This window comes from Hippoglossus hippoglossus, chromosome 14 (assembly GCF_009819705.1).
Source record: "Hippoglossus hippoglossus isolate fHipHip1 chromosome 14, fHipHip1.pri, whole genome shotgun sequence".
Lineage (NCBI taxonomy): Eukaryota > Metazoa > Chordata > Actinopteri > Pleuronectiformes > Pleuronectidae > Hippoglossus > Hippoglossus hippoglossus.
The window spans coordinates 16,634,171-16,652,184 of record NC_047164.1 but is presented as its reverse complement, the minus strand read 5'-3'; the positions used below and the strand labels follow the sequence as shown (position 1 = coordinate 16,652,184).

Genomic DNA, 18,014 nt, shown 5'->3' with positions numbered 1-18,014 from the left:
CGATACAATTGAACTGTCCGGCATCTTTCTTTTTGCAATTACTAATACTTAGAAGAATAATGTGGGATGACATTACTGTTGTAATTGTTATGATTTGCATTTGAAATTTGGCTTATTTTCCTGTTTGTCTCTGTATCTCTTCCTGCATGCCTTGCTTTTGCTGCATTTATGATGGCAGGATTTCAGGAAGCAAGTCAACTGTGAGGTGGACCAAAGGTTTCATGTAAGTAGAGGCTGAAAAATAAGATAAGGACGGACAGCCAATTATCGATGCATTTACTCTTGTTAAAAAAAACTGTTCTGGCACTACCAAGGAAAAGCCCATTCAATATACAGCCAAGATTTAGCTTATTTTATCTATTGTGCCAACATAGATAAAGATAGTAACCTAACCCATCATTGTCCAGAATCAATACTTTTAGATCGACGGGTCATTAAAGCCAGAGAAACATACACTCATTTTTAGAATAGAGAGACGTGAAGGAATCGAACCTCCAATCTTGGCAGTTTTATGTTTGTACTGATTGTTAAAAGCGATAATGACAGGTATTGAGGACAGGATTAGATTCTGGGAAATGCTCCGTTCTTTCGTCTCTGCTTTCATTTGGACAATAGGCTTTGATTTTTTTCTTGGATGGTACCACAATCAATGATAAGCGCAAATCATGCTAACTGGTGTCACCGTCATTATGTGGCCCTTGTTGCATACATTTTTTTGTAGTGTGCGCCATCCTGTATCCTCGCCCAAATTTTTGTTCCCCCCCTCAGTTCTCTACATAGTGAATTTGATGTGTAATCAGTGTCAAATCACTGCTGCAGAGGCCTTCAGTGTGTGTGTGTACTGTTGCTGTACTCTCGTTATCATGTAGCCTGCGAGGTGACGAGAGCATCTCCAATCGGTCGGGCATTGTTTCTCGGCAAGTGTGACACTTCATCTGATAACGTCAAACAGGGCTACCGGGCATTATTCAGAGGATCAAATGTCTCTGAAAAGAAGGAAATGTTTTATTCATTAGCATAGTGAGTGGTGCTTTCTATGTGTAGCCTATTACCATTATTATGTGAGCGTGCTGTCCGAGTGAATACGCAGTGATTCCAGCAGTAACAGGAGAGGAGGGTCCGCTGCATGTAGAACAAGCTCCTGACCATCACTGCTTAATACTCCACACTTAATCGTGTTGCAAACCAAGCAGAGCTCAGAACAGCTTAATTTCACTCGCTGTGATTAGGTTTAACGTCGATGCATGTTCTAACTGATTTGGTATCCTTAAAAATTAACTGCCATATTTACAACCATGGTTTTTGCTGAAGACATATTTTTTGATTTTTATTCTTGTTATTTATATCTTCCACACAGAGAGAATTCCCCAAATTTTTCACATTCCGTGCCAGAGACAAGGTGAGTGTCCACATTTCATCAGCTTTGTGTCAAATTATCACTTTCACTCAAGACTTTCTGAAGGTTGGAATTACCACTTTCTGTTCAAAGGATGGGGGAATTAACCTTTATGTTCATATATCAAATTACTAGGATTCTTACATCAAACAACAGATACATCAAATTCCTTTTGCTGGGAAACTGTTCAAAACCATTTGTGGTCATTAGACAACAACTTTTCACCCCCTTGGCGATTCTGAATTTCACTCTATCACAATCAGCGTTACCCCTCCGTTACCCCCCGATAGTTTCACTTCAGCGATACCACCAAAACTCATTAAAGTAATGAACCTTTTTAACTATTTCTTCCATTTAAGAGAAATTACGCCCATTAGCAGCTTTCTGAGAACGAGATTGCCCGTGATTTCATTTACTTAATACAGTGTGTGGCTCACAGGCATCTCTCTACTCTTATATCAACCGAGTGCTCCTGAAATTGCCAATTTGAACTACTTTACTGCATTACTGTGTTAATGGAAAAGATGATAGCAGAGAAGCCCAACTTTAAAGGGAAAAAAAACAACAATCTTCAGGAAACAAGCTCGATTAACATACTTGAGTGTTGTATTGCAGTTTGTGATCATGTCCTTTTTTTTTCTCTCCTGATAGTTTGAAGAGGACAGGATCTACCGTCATTTGGAGCCTGCCCTAGCTTTCCAGTTGGAGCTCAACCGCATGCGCAATTTTGCCTTAACTGCCATCCCGTGTGCCAACCACAAGATGCACCTGTACCTGGGTGCAGCCCGCGTGGAGGTGGGCACAGAGGTTACGGACTACCGTTTCTTTGTTCGAGCCATTATCCGCCACTCTGATCTGGTTACAAAGGTAAGAATACAATAGTGCAAGGAATAATTTTTTTTTGCTTTATATTCTTGAACGTTTTTTCAGTATATTTGCACATAGACCCAACAGTCCCCTAAAATTATAACAAGCCTCATAACTAAAGTCACATTACGTTCCTCAGCCTTATATTTGTGTTTTTTACAGGTTTCTAGCCCTATTTGATACCTTTTTATTTAAATCCACTAGTTCCAGATTTTTATTTGGATCCGTACAAAGTTGTGCACATTCATTGATACAAAGCGTCTAAATATGTCTGAATTTGTCATCAATATTCACACATAATTCGCTGAGAAATCAACAAATGTGTAGAAAAATGCTATGTTAAAGAAAGTGATAAAAAGAATCTTGCATCTGCCCCCTGATCCACATCAAAATCAAATGGTTTCTTCTCACCCATACGACATCTTACCGGCAAGTCTCATGGTCATCCGTCCTCTAGTTTTCGCATTATACTGATAAAACTACTTCCTTAGTGGAGGTAATTATACCTACCCATTTTTCTCTCTCTCTGTTCCATCACTAGGAGGCCTCGTTTGAGTATCTCCACAATGAGGCAGAGCGTCTGCTGCTGGAGGCCATGGATGAGCTGGAGGTGGCGTTCAACAACACAACAGTGCGAACTGACTGTAATCATATCTTCCTCAACTTTGTCCCCACAGTCATCATGGACCCATCAAAGGTTTGTGGGGGGGGGAAAAAACATACACATACACTCTCATACATCTCTCATTTTTATTGATCTAATCATCCTCTGCAATCTACAGATTGAAGAGTCTGTCCGCTCCATGGTCATGCGTTACGGCAGCCGCCTGTGGAAGCTGCGCGTCCTGCAGGCCGAGCTGAAAATCAACATCCGCCTAACACCGACAGGAAAGCAAATCCCCATCCGCCTCTTTCTCACCAACGAATCAGGCTACTACCTGGACATCAGCCTTTACAAGGAGGTCACTGATTCCCGAACGGGACAGGTGGGGCCCAAAGACCGACAGGTGGGGCACTCATACATCTTCCATCTCATCTGCATATTGTCCAGTCACAGGCAAAGGGCTTCAACTCCATCCTGGAAACCTCAAATCACAGAATTCAGTTTGCCTACATCCCTTTTTAAGTTAAAGATGGAGTTTTCAATTTTTACACTGCAGAATATAAATGTCCTGGCTTTAAAATGCATTGATGTGAAGTAGACATCCAGTGTGGTGCCTTGCCCTTCGCCTGGTGGACAATCAGTTTAGTAAATGTTTAGTCTCACAGTGGATCAGGTAAGTTACATCCCATCCATCCATCCATCCATCCAAAGTGAATGTTAAATATACATTGAACATGAAAGAATGGGGGGGAACCATTCAGAACATTAGTACTCATTTCATGTATTATTTTTCCCTCTCCTTTTTAAAAAATTTGCTTTATTAGTTCCATTAAAGTGAATATTAAGAGCAAGGTGTCAGATTTGCTGAGATAGGATTGATTTTCACCAGTTCCTGTGTACATTCTTCTCCACCACTTGTGCTTCTTTGAATGTGTGTTAGGCTTTGTGTTTGTTTAGGGTCATAGTCGTCGTCATCATCCTCATAATCAGCAACATCATCATCATCATCATCATCATTATGAGGCACAAAGATTTTTGTTACCTTAATCCCAAGGTTGTTAAAAATGTCCGAATATCTGTAAAGTGACTGTTGTTTCTTCTCTGTTCAGATCATGTTCCAAGCCTACGGGGACAAGCAGGGTCCACTGCACGGCATGCTCATCAACACACCCTACGTCACCAAGGACCTGCTGCAGTCCAAGCGCTTCCAAGCACAATCTCTGGGCACCACCTACGTCTACGACTTCCCAGAAATGTTCCGACAGGTACAGTTCAAAGAGAAACTTACTTCCTGACCATCGTGCATAGATTCTGCTAATGAATACTAAATCATTTTATTTGGACTATTTCATTTCTTTCTCCAGGCTCTGAAAAAGCTGTGGCATTCAAGTCAGGCCTTTGCCTACTTACCCAAGTGCCCTCTTCCCTCTGAGCTGCTCACCTTCACTGAGCTGGTTCTAGACGCCCAAGGTCAACTGGTGCAGATGAACCGACTGCCAGGAGGCAACGAGGTCTGTATTTTTTATTTGACACATGAATACAGATATAAAAAAAATACATAATACACATGTACTTTGACATGACCTTTTTCTTTATTTCTCCACCTCCCCTTTCAAAATGTGTAATTTCCTTTTTACTCCCTAGGTGTCTCTGTGTTTCTTTGACTGTGTGCTTGAGTTTCTTTAGTCTATTATTGAATGGATTAACTTAATGCATATGTCTTGTGATTTTTTTTTTGTTTACACCAAATGATAAGATACTGTAGTCTCAGTCATAGAGCATAACATGTGGAACTTCTCACACTTGCTCTTATTCTCAGCTACAACTCTTTAGTAAACACATTGCCCTCAAATTCATAAAAAACACCAACTATTTACTGTGTATTTATGATACAGTAGATATATATGATATTTAGTCATTCTTTTGGGCCTCTGCTCTGTCTATCTAGATTGGTATGGTGGCTTGGCGGATGACCCTGCGAACTCCAGAGTATCCAGCGGGACGTGAGATCATCGTTATTAGCAATGACATCACGCACAAGATCGGCTCATTCGGGCCCCAGGAGGACATTTTGTTCCTGCGAGCCTCCGAAATGGCCAGAGAGAGCGGAATCCCTCGAATCTACATCGCAGCCAACAGCGGTGCCCGCATCGGGCTGGCAGAGGAAATAAGACACATGTTCCATGTGGCGTGGCAAGATCCAGCAGACCCGTATAAGGTCAGCCACCTTTGTCTCAATCACAGAGCACTGTAGTTGAAGGCTTCTCTAGAATATCTCAAAATGTCAAAGCATTTTAGACTTCTGCTTGTATTTATGCATGATATCGTTTTTTTGTTTTATTTTTTATATTAATATTATATATATTTTTTTATATTCCCTCTGTAAATCTTGTTAGCAGGTACAATTTGATTTTAGGATGACACTTTTGTCATTTCGTGTTTTTGCGCAATGACATTAAAGTTCTTGGATCACAAATGTCCTTACAACTTATTGACAAATTAATAATTTTACTTTTTTGAATTTTCTAACTTCATACATCCACCTGGTTGCTCTTTTGTGCATTTTTTATAGTTGTGCATTTGTGTATTTTTTCTTTATGTATCTCTTTTCCTTTTCCCTCTTTTCTCCGCTCTTATTTTTCCTTTTCTGTCCCTTTTTCCTTTCTTCTTTCTTTTCTTCCTTATAAGACTTATTGTTTTCTGCCCCTGTATCTTTGTCTGTCATAAATAAGCAGTCATTGTTTTTTCCCCTGCAGGGTTTCAAGTATCTCTACCTCACACCTCAGGATTACAAGAAGGTCTCAGCCCTGAACTCGGTGCACTGTGAGCATGTGGAGGATGAGGGAGAATCCAGGTAGGTCATAATTACAACATATGAAATCTTTGTACGTGAGGAAATTAATCTTCCAGCTGCTGTAATATCAGTCAAGTGAGCGTGACTCCGCTGATTTAAGTCCATGAGGATGTGATAGAGGTAACTGCAGGCGGAAAGCTGGTGGAAGGTCACGTCTGGCTCAGAGTGAATGCAGCTCAAGTGTTGTCCAACAGGTACAAGATCACTGACATCATTGGAAAGGATGAAGGACTGGGTGTGGAGAACCTGAGAGGGTCTGGGATGATAGCTGGAGAATCCTCTCTGGCTTATGACGAGATCATTACCATGAACCTGGTAAGACTGAAGTGGACTCACTTGTGTACAGAAAACACACGCACACATGAAGTCTCCTCGTTATCCCTGATCCCTGCTTCCATGAGATTCCTTAGAGACAAACATTATCATCCTATAGGTCACATGTCGAGCCATTGGAATCGGGGCCTATCTGGTCAGGCTTGGACAGCGAACCATCCAAGTGGACAACTCTCATATTATTCTTACTGGAGCTGGAGCTCTCAACAAGGTAAAATCATCCACAAATATTTTCTAATATAAATGTGTTTTCGGTTCAATACACAATCCTGTTGTTTGCCTGCACAGTTTCCCATAACACTGAATGAGCACCAAATTAATTGTTTCTGAATTTGCACAGCTGACATCTGCATTTTAATGAGGAATTCACTATACATTTTTTATTCATTAGCTGGCTTTAACATTTTTCTGCTGATATGAGAGGAAGGGCTAAAAGATCTGGAAAAGAGCTCTTTGTGGGCTTTGTGTTTTTTTTTATATAATCACAAACAGGGTAGAATTAACAGTATTTTCATAAATTACATTTATATCAAAGAAATAAATAAAACTGAAAATGGTGCTATTATTTTGTAGCTTGTCCCAACTCTGCTTCCTCCTGCCTTGCGCTGCTCTGCGAGTTCTCTTTCCCGATCCCAGTGACAGGCCCGCCTGCCACTCATATAGTGGAATAATTGAAAGCGAACCATGAAGTTGTATTTGCATAGAAATAGAGTGACATGCCAGAGGCTACAATGCAGGACACCCATATCATTTGTTTTTAATCAAAATGAAGTTTTGCTGAGGCAAATTGTTTTCTGAATGCTGTGTGTGTGTGTGTGTGTGTGTGTGTGTGTGTGTGTGTGTGTGTGTGTGTGTGTGTGTGTGTGTGTGTGTGTGTGTGTGTGTGTGTGTGTGTGTGTGTGTGTGTGTGTGTGTGTGTGTGTGTGTGTGTGTGTGTGTGTGTGTTTACGTCTTTACGCTTCAGTCCCTGCTTTCATCTTGCTTTTCGTTCTCTGTCCTTGTCAGTGCATTAAGATGACTCCATTTTAAATTAGATAACGGGTTGCAACATGACAAATCATGTAAATGGCCCAATAATGGCATATCTATTTGCTGGAATAGCAATTGTTTTTATATGGCACCCACTGTGGAGCTGTATTTGTGCGATTAGACTCGTAGTCATGATTACTGACAAGTGTCTACATTGTGTAGGCAATGCATTGCAGTACAGTGCATCATGTGTTTGTTTTAAAATGGTACAGATCTCACAAGCCACATGGGCAAGAAGGGTGTTTTTTCCTGCTCGTTGATCATGTGGTTTCTTGGCTATTAACTGAAACTTAATGGAGAGCAGGAGGCTGCCACCCAGAGATCATCATTTCATTATCGGCTGAAAAGCTCTCATATTTTCATGGGGACTGGATAGTAACTACTAGCGTAAATACCCCAGTGAGCTGTTACATCCAGTTGGCCTCTGCTTTCCTCCCAGTCGTCTCCCTCCGTCCCTCCTCCTATATCCCATCCTCTCCTCCCTGCTGTAGAATCTTAATGAAGCCGGCGACGGCCAGAGGCGCCGGGGTTTTGTGTATGTCAAGGTGATTGCAATGTTTCTCAGGCCCGCAGGCTTTACTGACAGCTTTAGGAGAGCGCCCTAGATTTGTAGCCAGATACATAACCATTAACGGTAATAAAGAAAGTAAATGATGGCTGAAAAGGTGAGAGTCGAGGGTAGGGTTTGAGCTTCTCCCTGATTTTTATGGAAGCAAGTCAGGACTGTGCCACCTGTTCTAAGCTGCTTATGAAAATAGGGCGGGCTGAGAGAGATTTTTATGGCTTCGGGTTGGCACTGTTCTGCACCTTCTCTATCAGTGTTACACAATAGCCTCCATCAGTTCTGATAAACTAAGAAATACAGCAACAGGGAATTTCAGCCAGTTGCTAGCATGTAGGGGAATCAAGTGTTTTTTGGGGGCGGGGTCTGCTGTGACGGAGAGTTTTCTGACAGCTGATCACCTGCATTGACAAGGGAGTGGGGCCATGCCGTGTACTTCAGGGCCCCAGCTGTTCCCTGACATGTCTGCGACTGTGTGCAAGCTCGTTGATCAGCAGCTCCACAAATGAGAAACTTAGTGACAACACCTCCTGTTGTCTGCCAAGGCTGCGCAACACATACGGTAGATTGACTGTTGCCGCCATCGGAGGCATGAGAGACAGGAAGCTTTTAAAGGCCAAATCTTCACATAATTAAACTGGGCAGAAAAGCGCTGCTCCAGATTTCCACGCCAGTTCCAAGAGCAACACTGCAATTTTTTACTCCTGTATGTGTCTAAGTGGATTGTAAACATGAAGGCCTTGTTTTTCACCAGGGTTTATGCCTTGATCATTTTTTTGTCCAATGTAAAATCCACACCTATTCGTCAGCTGTGGAATGGAGTGGGTTGTCCACTAACCAAAGGGTTGGTGGTTCGATCGCCTGTGTCCTTGGCCAAGACACTGAACTCTAAATTGCCCCAGACAGCTGTGCCGGCAATGTGTGAGTGATGTGTGATAGAGAAAGTGCTGCACATAGATTCATTGTATGAAGGGTGAATGGCAAAACCGTACTGTAAAGTGCTGTGAGTGGTCATCAAGACTAGAAAAGCACAATATTAAAACAGATCGATTACCTTTACCTTTCTTCTTCCAACTCCAGGTGCTGGGCAGAGAAGTGTACACGTCGAACAACCAGCTCGGTGGAATTCAGATCATGCACAACAATGGTGTGACCCACTCTACGGTTTGTGATGACTTTGAAGGAGTCGTCAATATTCTGGAATGGCTCGCCTACATGCCCAAGGTAATTTTTAGCAGTTGTTTTGAATAAGATGCTCAATCCTGAATTCATACAAGTCTCACAATGTGTAGAGTTATCTGTTTTTTGAAATTAAACCAAAAATCTTTCTTCAGTGTACATCCAGTCCAGTGCCCATCCTCAGTGCCAAGGATCCCATAGATCGGCCAGTAGAGTTTGTTCCAACCAAAGCTCCGTATGACCCTCGCTGGATGTTGGCAGGACGTCCCAGCCAGAGTAAGTGGTCTTATCTGTTCATCAGTCACTAAAGTCTTTTTTTCTGTGTTCATATTAATATAAATAGAATCTCTTTGCACTTAAGACTGTTGGTTGAAAAAAAAAAAAAAAAAAAACATTTGAAAGCTCAGCTTCCCTAACTTTTTACACATTTAATATTCATAATTAAATAAGGTCTGTTTATAAAACATTCAAACCTTACTGTACTCCAAAAACTGAATTTGAAATTGAGTAAAAAGAAGTTGTATAGACTCCTATAGTATCATGGATGTAACTATGACAATGGTTCATACATTGCAATTTACTCTACCAAAAAGGTTTGTCAGCAGTTGTAGAGTCCCACTATTTGTTTGTGTGCTATTTAAAAATAAATACAAAAATGTACCATTTCATCAAATTTCTAAGTTAACTTTTGAAATAGTTTGAGTGAAGCAGTTGAGAAACAGTGAAGCCAAGCATCATGCTGCTGAAGGTAGAACCGAAATGGATGCAGTGTGTTTTACACTGCAGGTCAGGACTGAGCAGGTTCCAGTGTAATTACAGCTAACGACAGTAAAGAGACCAGTAGACCGTGTGGGAGGCCAGTCAACGTCTCCGGTAGTGATGAGTGGCGAGGTTTAATTGAATGGTAACCTCCCAGGCTGGGCATGTTTCTCAGGGTGTGCAGGCAGTAAAAGAGCTGAGCAAGCTTCTTTATACAGTCATCCATCATGGTAGCTGCCAAGATTACAGATTCAGAAATACACAGCCGCCGACTGCATGAGGAATAGAAACAGGGATTTTTTTTTAAGTAGGGAAAGTGATAACGTCTTCTGAAAGTTGATTCATTCCAACTCTACTAACTTGACTTTCTTCCCTGTTTCATTCATCTCTGTGTACAAAGCTCCAAAGGGATCGTGGCAGAGTGGCTTCTTTGACCACGGCTCCTTCATGGAGATTATGCAGCCGTGGGCTCAGAGTGTCGTGGTCGGCAGAGCCAGGTAACACAACTCTAAACGAAGATTACATCTCTTTACACCTTAGATAACTAGAATGGCACTATAGAGTGCATATCTCTGCCAATAATCCCCTTATGAAACTCCATTTAAATCTGCTAGATCCAGTAATTGTTTGGACCTGCACCAAATTGAACAAACTAATAGATTTAAGCCTACTAAATACAAAATCCATCCACTTTATCCTGGGAAGTCGATGAAAAAGTGAAATAAAACACACCTTGCAATGATGAATAAAGTGATAAATAATTCCTGGATTTGCCCCTTTTTCCTAATCTGTGTCAAAAATGTAAGTTTTTTTCTCTTGGCCCATCCATTTCTCTATGTCCCATCCTTCTCCCAACTTTTGTGGAAATCTGGATTATGCCAAGACAAACTAGAATTGCTAGAGTCTAATTATTTCTTGGGAATGCAGGAAAATTATTGAAAAACACACTCTTTCGCAATGTAATAGAAAATGGAAAATAATTCGGGATGACAAGGTTACCTTCTTGGCAGAGGTAGTTCTCCTGCCATTATAAAATGTAGTGAAGGTACTTTATAGACGTGGGTGCTAAAAGTCCTGTCTCCTCAGACTGGGTGGGATACCCACTGGAGTGGTTGCTGTGGAAACCAGGTCCGTGGAGCTGTCGATCCCAGCTGATCCAGCCAATCTGGACTCGGAGGCGAAGGTGAGGGCTCCCTCGATGCATATACTCAAGATTGAACTGGTACCCAAGGGTTGATAATGCTGATGTTTCTGACTTGTGTATTCAGATCATCCAACAAGCAGGACAGGTGTGGTTCCCAGATTCTGCTTTCAAAACTGCCCAGGCCATTAAGGACCTGAACCGAGAAGGCCTACCTCTCATGGTGTTTGCCAACTGGAGGGGCTTTTCTGGAGGAATGAAAGGTACCCCCCCCCCCCCCCGTTCCTTAATAATGAGTAATCCTTGGGTTTGACTCTTTGCTGTGTCTCATCAGAAAATGTTCCTCCTTAGATATGTACGACCAGGTGTTGAAGTTCGGCGCCTACATTGTGGACGGGCTGAGGGAATACAGGCAGCCGGTACTGGTTTATATTCCCCCGCAGGCTGAGCTGAGGGGAGGCTCCTGGGTGGTGATAGATCCCACCATCAACCCTCGTCACATGGAGATGTACGCCGACAAGGACAGCCGGTGAGTTGGATGAAAAAAAGGTACGAATAAGAAACATCTTTATCACAGCACCTATGGCTCAATGAAATCCTTCTTCATCGTTCAGCGGTGGCGTGTTGGAGCCTGAAGGAACAGTGGAGATCAAGTTTAGGAGGAAGGACTTGGTGAAGACCATGAGAAGAGTCGATCCGGTCTACCTGAGTTTGGCAGAACGACTGGGTGAGTCCTGTTGAGATCGAACTAAAAGGTCTTCTTTGACCCCCCCCCCACTCGGCCTTGTTCTCATTTGTAGTCCCTCTCGCTGCCAATCCTGTTTTAGAAAGGAACCATATATCAGGTGGGAGCATGTGTGCTTTCACTCGTGTCCTTTATTTGGTGTTGATTGTATCATCTTTGATGCAGTTCCCCCGGGAGATGTGTCAATCACAGCTCACTCGGATCAATCACCAGCTCTCCTGTCACTCCTGAACAGGCTATTGATTTCACTGGAGGGGTGCACAGAGGAACTTTGGTCCAATGCTGCGTTGTGTGTGTGTGTGTGGGGTGGGGGGGGCTTGATGCTTTGGGCAAACTGTTGGAATGAAGGTGGGGGGGTTTGAGAGCTTACAGATAGAAATTGACAGAAATCAGTCCTCAGTGACAGCAACCAGGGGTTTTCTGTTAGCAGGAGTTAATTCACAGCTGCGTGTAGAAACTGGTCAAGCCGAGGACTGCAATGTTCCACAAGGTTCCTCGTCTGCATAGTCAGGCAAATGTTTGAATCTGTTGATTTAAATGATGGTTTTATTTTGAAAACCTCCAACAGGAACCCCAGAGCTGAGCCCCCCTGATCGTAAAGAGCTGGAGACCCAGCTGAAGGAGCGTGAAGAGTTCCTGCTGCCCATCTACCACCAGGTGGCTGTGCAGTTTGCAGACCTCCATGACACCCCAGGTCGCATGCAAGAGAAGGGCGTCATCACGGTGAGAACTCCTTTTTTTTTATTTTTTTTTTTTAAATGCTATCTTTAGTGCATGTATTGCTCCAGTATAAATGTGCGGTATGTGTATAAACGGAAAAGCCCACAGGGGAAGTATCAGTCTAGCTGCTGCCGCACCTGCCCAGTGAATAATGTTTGGTCTCCCCGAGCTGCTGAGACTCGTCCTCATAATTATCTTCTGATGACCCTGGTCCATCACCTTAGCAACCGCAGAGCAGCCCCCAGGCAGGTCCCACCTCATTCTGTGCCTTCCCAGTCCCATCCTTCACATACAAACACACACGTACACACACACACAATCTCGCTTTGCTCACATGACCAGAAGGGTGTTTCACGGATGGATGGCAGTCAGGGAGATCTTTTTTTTTTTATGTGGACTTGCTAAAGACTCACTAACTGAACTGATCTGTATGTTCACCTTCATTTTATCAGCAGAGAAATCTGTGTTCAAAATAATGAAGTACTCATTCGTATGTGTAGACATCGAATAATATTTAAAACGTGGGTGATAGTTGCTCTCAATAACATGAACCGCTTGTCTTCTGCATTTCTCAGGATATCCTGGAGTGGCAAACGTCCCGTCAGTTCTTCTACTGGCGTCTGCGGCGTCTGCTGCTAGAGGACACGGTGAAGAGGAAGATCCAGGCCGCCAACAGCGAGCTGACAGACGGCCAGATCCAGGCCATGCTGCGCCGCTGGTTTGTGGAGGCCGAGGGGGCCGTCAAGGTAAAACCCCCGACGTACCATCATGCTTGTTCTGTAGACTCTTGAGTGGAAGCTGTAGAAAACCATAATTAATATCTCATTGAAATGGAAGCTTATGATTTTGACATTAACCTGTAATGTTGTGCAGTCATTGTATAATTCTCGGTTCTTTTAATTTATTCATCTCGTCTACAATTTAAACATGCAATATGTGTATAAAAACTAGAAGGGCACTAATTAGAATGCAGGCCTCTGCCAAGTCCCAACAGTCCCCATTCACTAGATCCAGGTTTTATTTGGATCTGCACCACATTTCACAAACACTGATAAATCGGTCCCCTAAATACATCTGTTTTACAAAAATAAGTAAAGATTCATGAATTATTCTCTGAGAAACCAACGAAAATGTTGAAAATGCCAAATCTCACAATGTTAAAGAAAGTGGAAAATAAAAATATTCCCAGATCCACCCCCTCATTTAGATCCACACCAAAATTCATTCTGTTCTTTCCTCACCCTTTCCACATCATGCTACCGAAATTCACGGTAATCCCTCCAGCAGTTTTCATATAATCTTTCTTACAGACAAACAGACAGGGGTGAAAACATCACCTCCTAGAATTTGACACTCTTAAAGGAGCTTTGTTAAACTCAACGACAAACAGAAGTCAGTTATTTCAACTTAGGTTCAGCTAGCACAGTTCAAAAAATTCAAATTCAAATCAACATAAAATTACACCAAACTTCTTACATTATAAAAATCAGAGACTGAATGACAAGAAAGCACAGTATCGGTTGTGTATTAAACCTTTTTTTATCAGGTTTCCTGGACAAAAATAGATTTTTTTTTTTTTAAACTTCATACAGTGTATCTGCTCATATCCAAAGTCATCATTATATCCAGTCTTCTTTAATGAGTAACTGTGATGCTTTGATAAGTGCGTTTTCTCTTAATCTAGGGTTAAACGGCTCATTCCTCACTCAAATCCGAGGCTTGTTTTCAGGAATGTGTGTAGCTTCATTCAAGTAAACACCTTGTTAGCTCGTAGGATTAATTACAGAAGTGTTTTTTTTTGTTGTTTTTTTTTAATCCCTGAACTCCCATCCGTTTTCCCACAAGGTGTGCCAGTTAAAATAAAAAGTAGTCATCATTCCTTTTAAATGATCGTCGTTAATGAAAGTAAACATCCCTCAGAGATCCATAAATACTGTGGTTCCCTCTGGCCCAGTCTCGGGCTCAGAGTAGGAGCCGTGGGGGGGGGGCGACATGAGCCGGCCCCGGCATCGGAGATCTCCTAAGACGTGGCCTTCTTGTTAGCTGATATAATATCCCCAATCAGGACTGGCTGTCTTAAGCCACAATTAATCACAGCCCTGGCACGTGCAGATAGGAGAGCAACACACTGTTTCTTAATTAAAAGCAAACAGATTAAAAATGATTAATAACGGCATTAGATGTTCTCGTGGACCTCAAGCAGGACTGCTCATAAAAAAGGCAAGAGCCCATTAAACCCCTCCACCCCCAAATCTTTGCTAAGCCCTCCAGCCTGGCTTTGTTTGGAATCGGAGATGCCGGCTCTCATGAATGCTAATTTTTTCACCGTCAGGTCCAGTCAACAAAACATCAGGGCCCCATCTATTTGTGCCTGTCCAGCTCTTTTGTTGTTGTTATTTATTCATTGATTTGTAATATTTTTGTCTGCCTATACTGTACATACCATATTTATGGAGGTTTTAAATTAGTTTATACTCAAACCATGAGAAAAGGTTTGATTTCTCTGCTTTATTGATTCATCTTCCCTCCTATGATATTTCTCCCTGCATTATTTAGGCCTATCTGTGGGATAACAACGAAGAGGTGGTGGGATGGCTGGAGAGGCATTTAGCCGAAGAGGAGGGGGCCAGGTCTGTCATTGACGAGAACATCAAGTACATCCGCCGCGATCACATCCTCAAACAGATTCGCAGGTGAGGATTCTAAACAACGTGGTTAAGAGTTTTACGGCACAACTAGTTTGCACCCTTCTTCACACGTGCGAAATCCTCGCAGGATTTTAAAGTTGTTTCTCCTCTTTACTTTCAGCCTCGTTCAAGCCAACCCAGAGGTCGCCATGGATTCCATCGTGCACATGACCCAGCACATCTCGCCCACGCAGAGAGCAGAGGTGGTGCGAATCCTGTCCACCATGGAGACGTCGTCCTCCTCCTCCTCCTCCTCCTCCTAGTCGGGAGCCTGGCCTCTCCTCCCTTCTCTCGCCCGTCTGAATCACGGCTCGGGCCACGACCACAGCCAAACAGGGGGAAAAAAGAGAAGAGCCTGGCTCGGCCGCTGCTGCTCCTGACTGAGGCCTGCACTCAACCCTGTGGCTGGAGGAGCCGACGAGATGGCCTTCGCTGCCGCCAGGTCACTAATGAAGCGTTGGAGATTGATCTGACTAAATAAAAGACGACTGACATCATTGGTAACATTTTTTAGATTGTCTTACGCGTATGGTGGTGTGTAGATGAATCCATGTATTTTGTATTTTAAGTGCAATTGAAAGATGACCTAAAAAAAATATCTAGAGACTAATATAACACTTACGGAGTTTACAAAGTCGGCTCTAATGGATGTTTATGCTTCCATGATAATCAGTGGCCTCCATCCTTTTGAACAGGAGCGAGCACAACAATATATATATATAACGTTGTCATATTATAAATGCATCTTGGTTTGTGACATATGCTTGTTAAGATTTGCAAGTGTTTTGATGACCAGCTCAACAATGACAACACATTACCCAGGGGGCATTGGCAGGGAGAGAAAAAGGGGGTTTTAAACTCCACCGTAGGGAGCACTTAGTTAATGAACAAAGACAGGGAACACTGCAGCAGATTTGGACAGGAGAGCCCCACAGGGAGCAGGGGCAGGGTCCCTTTTTAGACCCTGACTGTTTCACAGTTACCCCGCAGTGAGCGATGGGCCGCTCGCCTCGCAACAAAACACACAGCTGTCCCTTCTGTTCGCCCTCACACAGTACACACATGCTGCTGCTGTACGTGCACTTTACTGAGGACTGTTCCCTTCCACTGAAAGCCAGAAATAAACCTCTAGCGTAGACTACAGGTGCACACACACACACACACACACACACACACACACACACACACACACACACACACACACACACACACACACACACACACACACACACACACACACACACACACACACACACACACACACACACATACACACATACATACATGCAAGTGATGCAAAATGTGATACACTGAGTGGATAATAGTTTAAATGGGATTTGTTAATGGTACTACGCAGTGTGGATAATAGCATGCTTGTTTTAATAGTCTTTTTTCACCTTTAGGTTATTTCTTTTTTCGGCATCTTATTTTGTTATTCCTAATACCGATAATTTTTTCTGTTTCAACTAAAACATTTTTTGAATGAGCGGACCTCTACTGTAAGTCTGAAATGTTGTCTAATTTTACTGTAATCCACAATAACTGTTCTATTTAATGTTTGTACCTTTTGTTTATATGACATATTACTTATTTTCTTAATATTTTCTTTTTTTTGAAAACAAAACTTGAATCTCATATTCTCCACTTGAGCTGGATAGACGGGGAAGTCGTGGAAAGTGAATAATAAGTGTTTTCTCTTTTTTATTTTGTTTCTTTAAGAATAGAGTATACATAACAAGCAAAACGGTACCGTCATGTTGAATTCAATCCACTCTGTCAGATGTTATGATGAGAAAAAGCAATGTTGGCAATGTGAAATGGCTTCATGGTCGATGCTGTCCCTCTAATGTGCCTCTATGTTGACATATAATCCAGTTGCTTTATAAGTAACTGGCTGTTTCTATACAAGAATGGAGAAGAATTTACAGTGACAAGCTCTATATGTGTCTAAAACTTTAATAAAGCTTATCCAACTTAGTCTGAATTGTATTTGTGTAGAAACTTGTAACTTTGAAATTTTTTTTTTTTTTTTATTCCTTGAAAAAAGAAAAATAACGTAATCGGATTTAACAAAATTCAAGTTTCCAAGAATTTGCAGTAATTTAATTTGTCATTTATTTTGTTCATGTATTGATGATCCTCAGGACTGATAATCACGTCACTGGGAAACCTCATTAATTTAAGCAGTCGGAGCAAAGTCTATTACTCCGGGGAGACGTTTTCTGATTACTCCAAAACGATAGACTTCCGATTTCCTCAATCCTCAGACGATTAAAGTGCCGTTTTCTTTCCTGGCTTTTAAACTTCAACCGTCTTAAGGAGGATGAAGAGGATCAAACAAATATTGAGGGATCTATCTCATCCTTTTTTATTTTTTTATTTTGTCTCGTTCATTCATATCATCCCCTCGGCTCTGTCAACTCTATTACCGCCCTACCAACAAATATGTAAGACAAATTGAGTTGCAAGCACCCAATACCCACCACAATTATACGAGGCCCAATAAGAAAATGAGTCATTTGGTGGTATAATTGGAAATGTGCCTTGCTTGGTCTCTGCGGTCTCCCAGAGGCTTTTGCTCATTTCTGGTGGCATGCTAGGCCGGCTAATTCTTTTAATCAGTGGCGAACTGCAGAAGTCAGGTTGGTTCTCAACCACTGAAGTGGAGAGGGAGGTTTGGTTTCGTGGAACTTGACGGACGGACGTTGGCGTGGGTCAGGAAAGATCCCTTTGCATTGTATTGCAGATCGGGATGGAGGTGATGGATCCAGGAATTTGATGGATAGGGTGTGTTTTAGGCACATTTAGGGAACTGATAACTGAGTATGAGCAATTTGGTGCAGTTCCATTAGAGTATTAACATAGGATGACATTGTAAGATGCAGTACTACAGGTAAAAGTTCCCTGTCCTTAACAAGTCATTAATGTAAAAAATATGAGCAGAATGTGATAAGTGACATTGAGATATAATGTTCAATGATCAACTGTTAAAGTTGTTAAGGAAAGTTACATGTAGTGAACATTTAATTAAATCTTTGTTTTGTACAAATCATTATTTTGGACATTTAATGCGAAAGATGAGTAACATATTTAGAATTACCACAGTGAGGTTGTGTGCCTCCACCACCCAGTGCAGTT

General features: G+C 42.1%; 1 protein-coding gene across 11 annotated transcripts in view; it reads left to right on the top strand.

The window, feature by feature from the left end:
- The window catches only part of acaca (acetyl-CoA carboxylase alpha), a 33,316-nt gene extending 18,100 nt beyond the window's left edge, over positions 1 to 15,216 (top strand). For 4 of the 11 annotated variants that reach the window (XM_034606922.1, XM_034606921.1, XM_034606928.1 and 1 more), the window contains 22 exons: positions 179 to 223; positions 1,358 to 1,399; positions 2,048 to 2,263; positions 2,805 to 2,960; positions 3,046 to 3,270; positions 3,977 to 4,132; positions 4,232 to 4,378; positions 4,816 to 5,085; positions 5,624 to 5,721; positions 5,916 to 6,036; positions 6,155 to 6,265; positions 8,726 to 8,869; positions 8,980 to 9,100; positions 9,984 to 10,080; positions 10,670 to 10,766; positions 10,852 to 10,987; positions 11,076 to 11,253; positions 11,339 to 11,451; positions 12,038 to 12,192; positions 12,765 to 12,935; positions 14,746 to 14,882; positions 14,998 to 15,216. In XM_034606922.1, coding sequence (XP_034462813.1) covers positions 179 to 223; positions 1,358 to 1,399; positions 2,048 to 2,263; positions 2,805 to 2,960; positions 3,046 to 3,270; positions 3,977 to 4,132; positions 4,232 to 4,378; positions 4,816 to 5,085; positions 5,624 to 5,721; positions 5,916 to 6,036; positions 6,155 to 6,265; positions 8,726 to 8,869; positions 8,980 to 9,100; positions 9,984 to 10,080; positions 10,670 to 10,766; positions 10,852 to 10,987; positions 11,076 to 11,253; positions 11,339 to 11,451; positions 12,038 to 12,192; positions 12,765 to 12,935; positions 14,746 to 14,882; positions 14,998 to 15,139 — 3,078 coding nt within the window. In that variant the 3' untranslated portion in view covers positions 15,140 to 15,216. Of the gene's footprint in view, positions 1 to 178; positions 224 to 1,357; positions 1,400 to 2,047; positions 2,264 to 2,804; positions 2,961 to 3,045; positions 3,271 to 3,976; positions 4,133 to 4,231; positions 4,379 to 4,815; positions 5,086 to 5,623; positions 5,722 to 5,915; positions 6,037 to 6,154; positions 6,266 to 8,725; positions 8,870 to 8,979; positions 9,101 to 9,983; positions 10,081 to 10,669; positions 10,767 to 10,851; positions 10,988 to 11,075; positions 11,254 to 11,338; positions 11,452 to 12,037; positions 12,193 to 12,764; positions 12,936 to 14,745; positions 14,887 to 14,997 lie in introns of those variants that run through there. The other 7 variants (XM_034606931.1, XM_034606923.1, XM_034606932.1 and 4 more) reach the window with 4 other exon arrangements.
- The last annotated feature ends 2,798 nt before the right edge of the window (positions 15,217 to 18,014 follow it).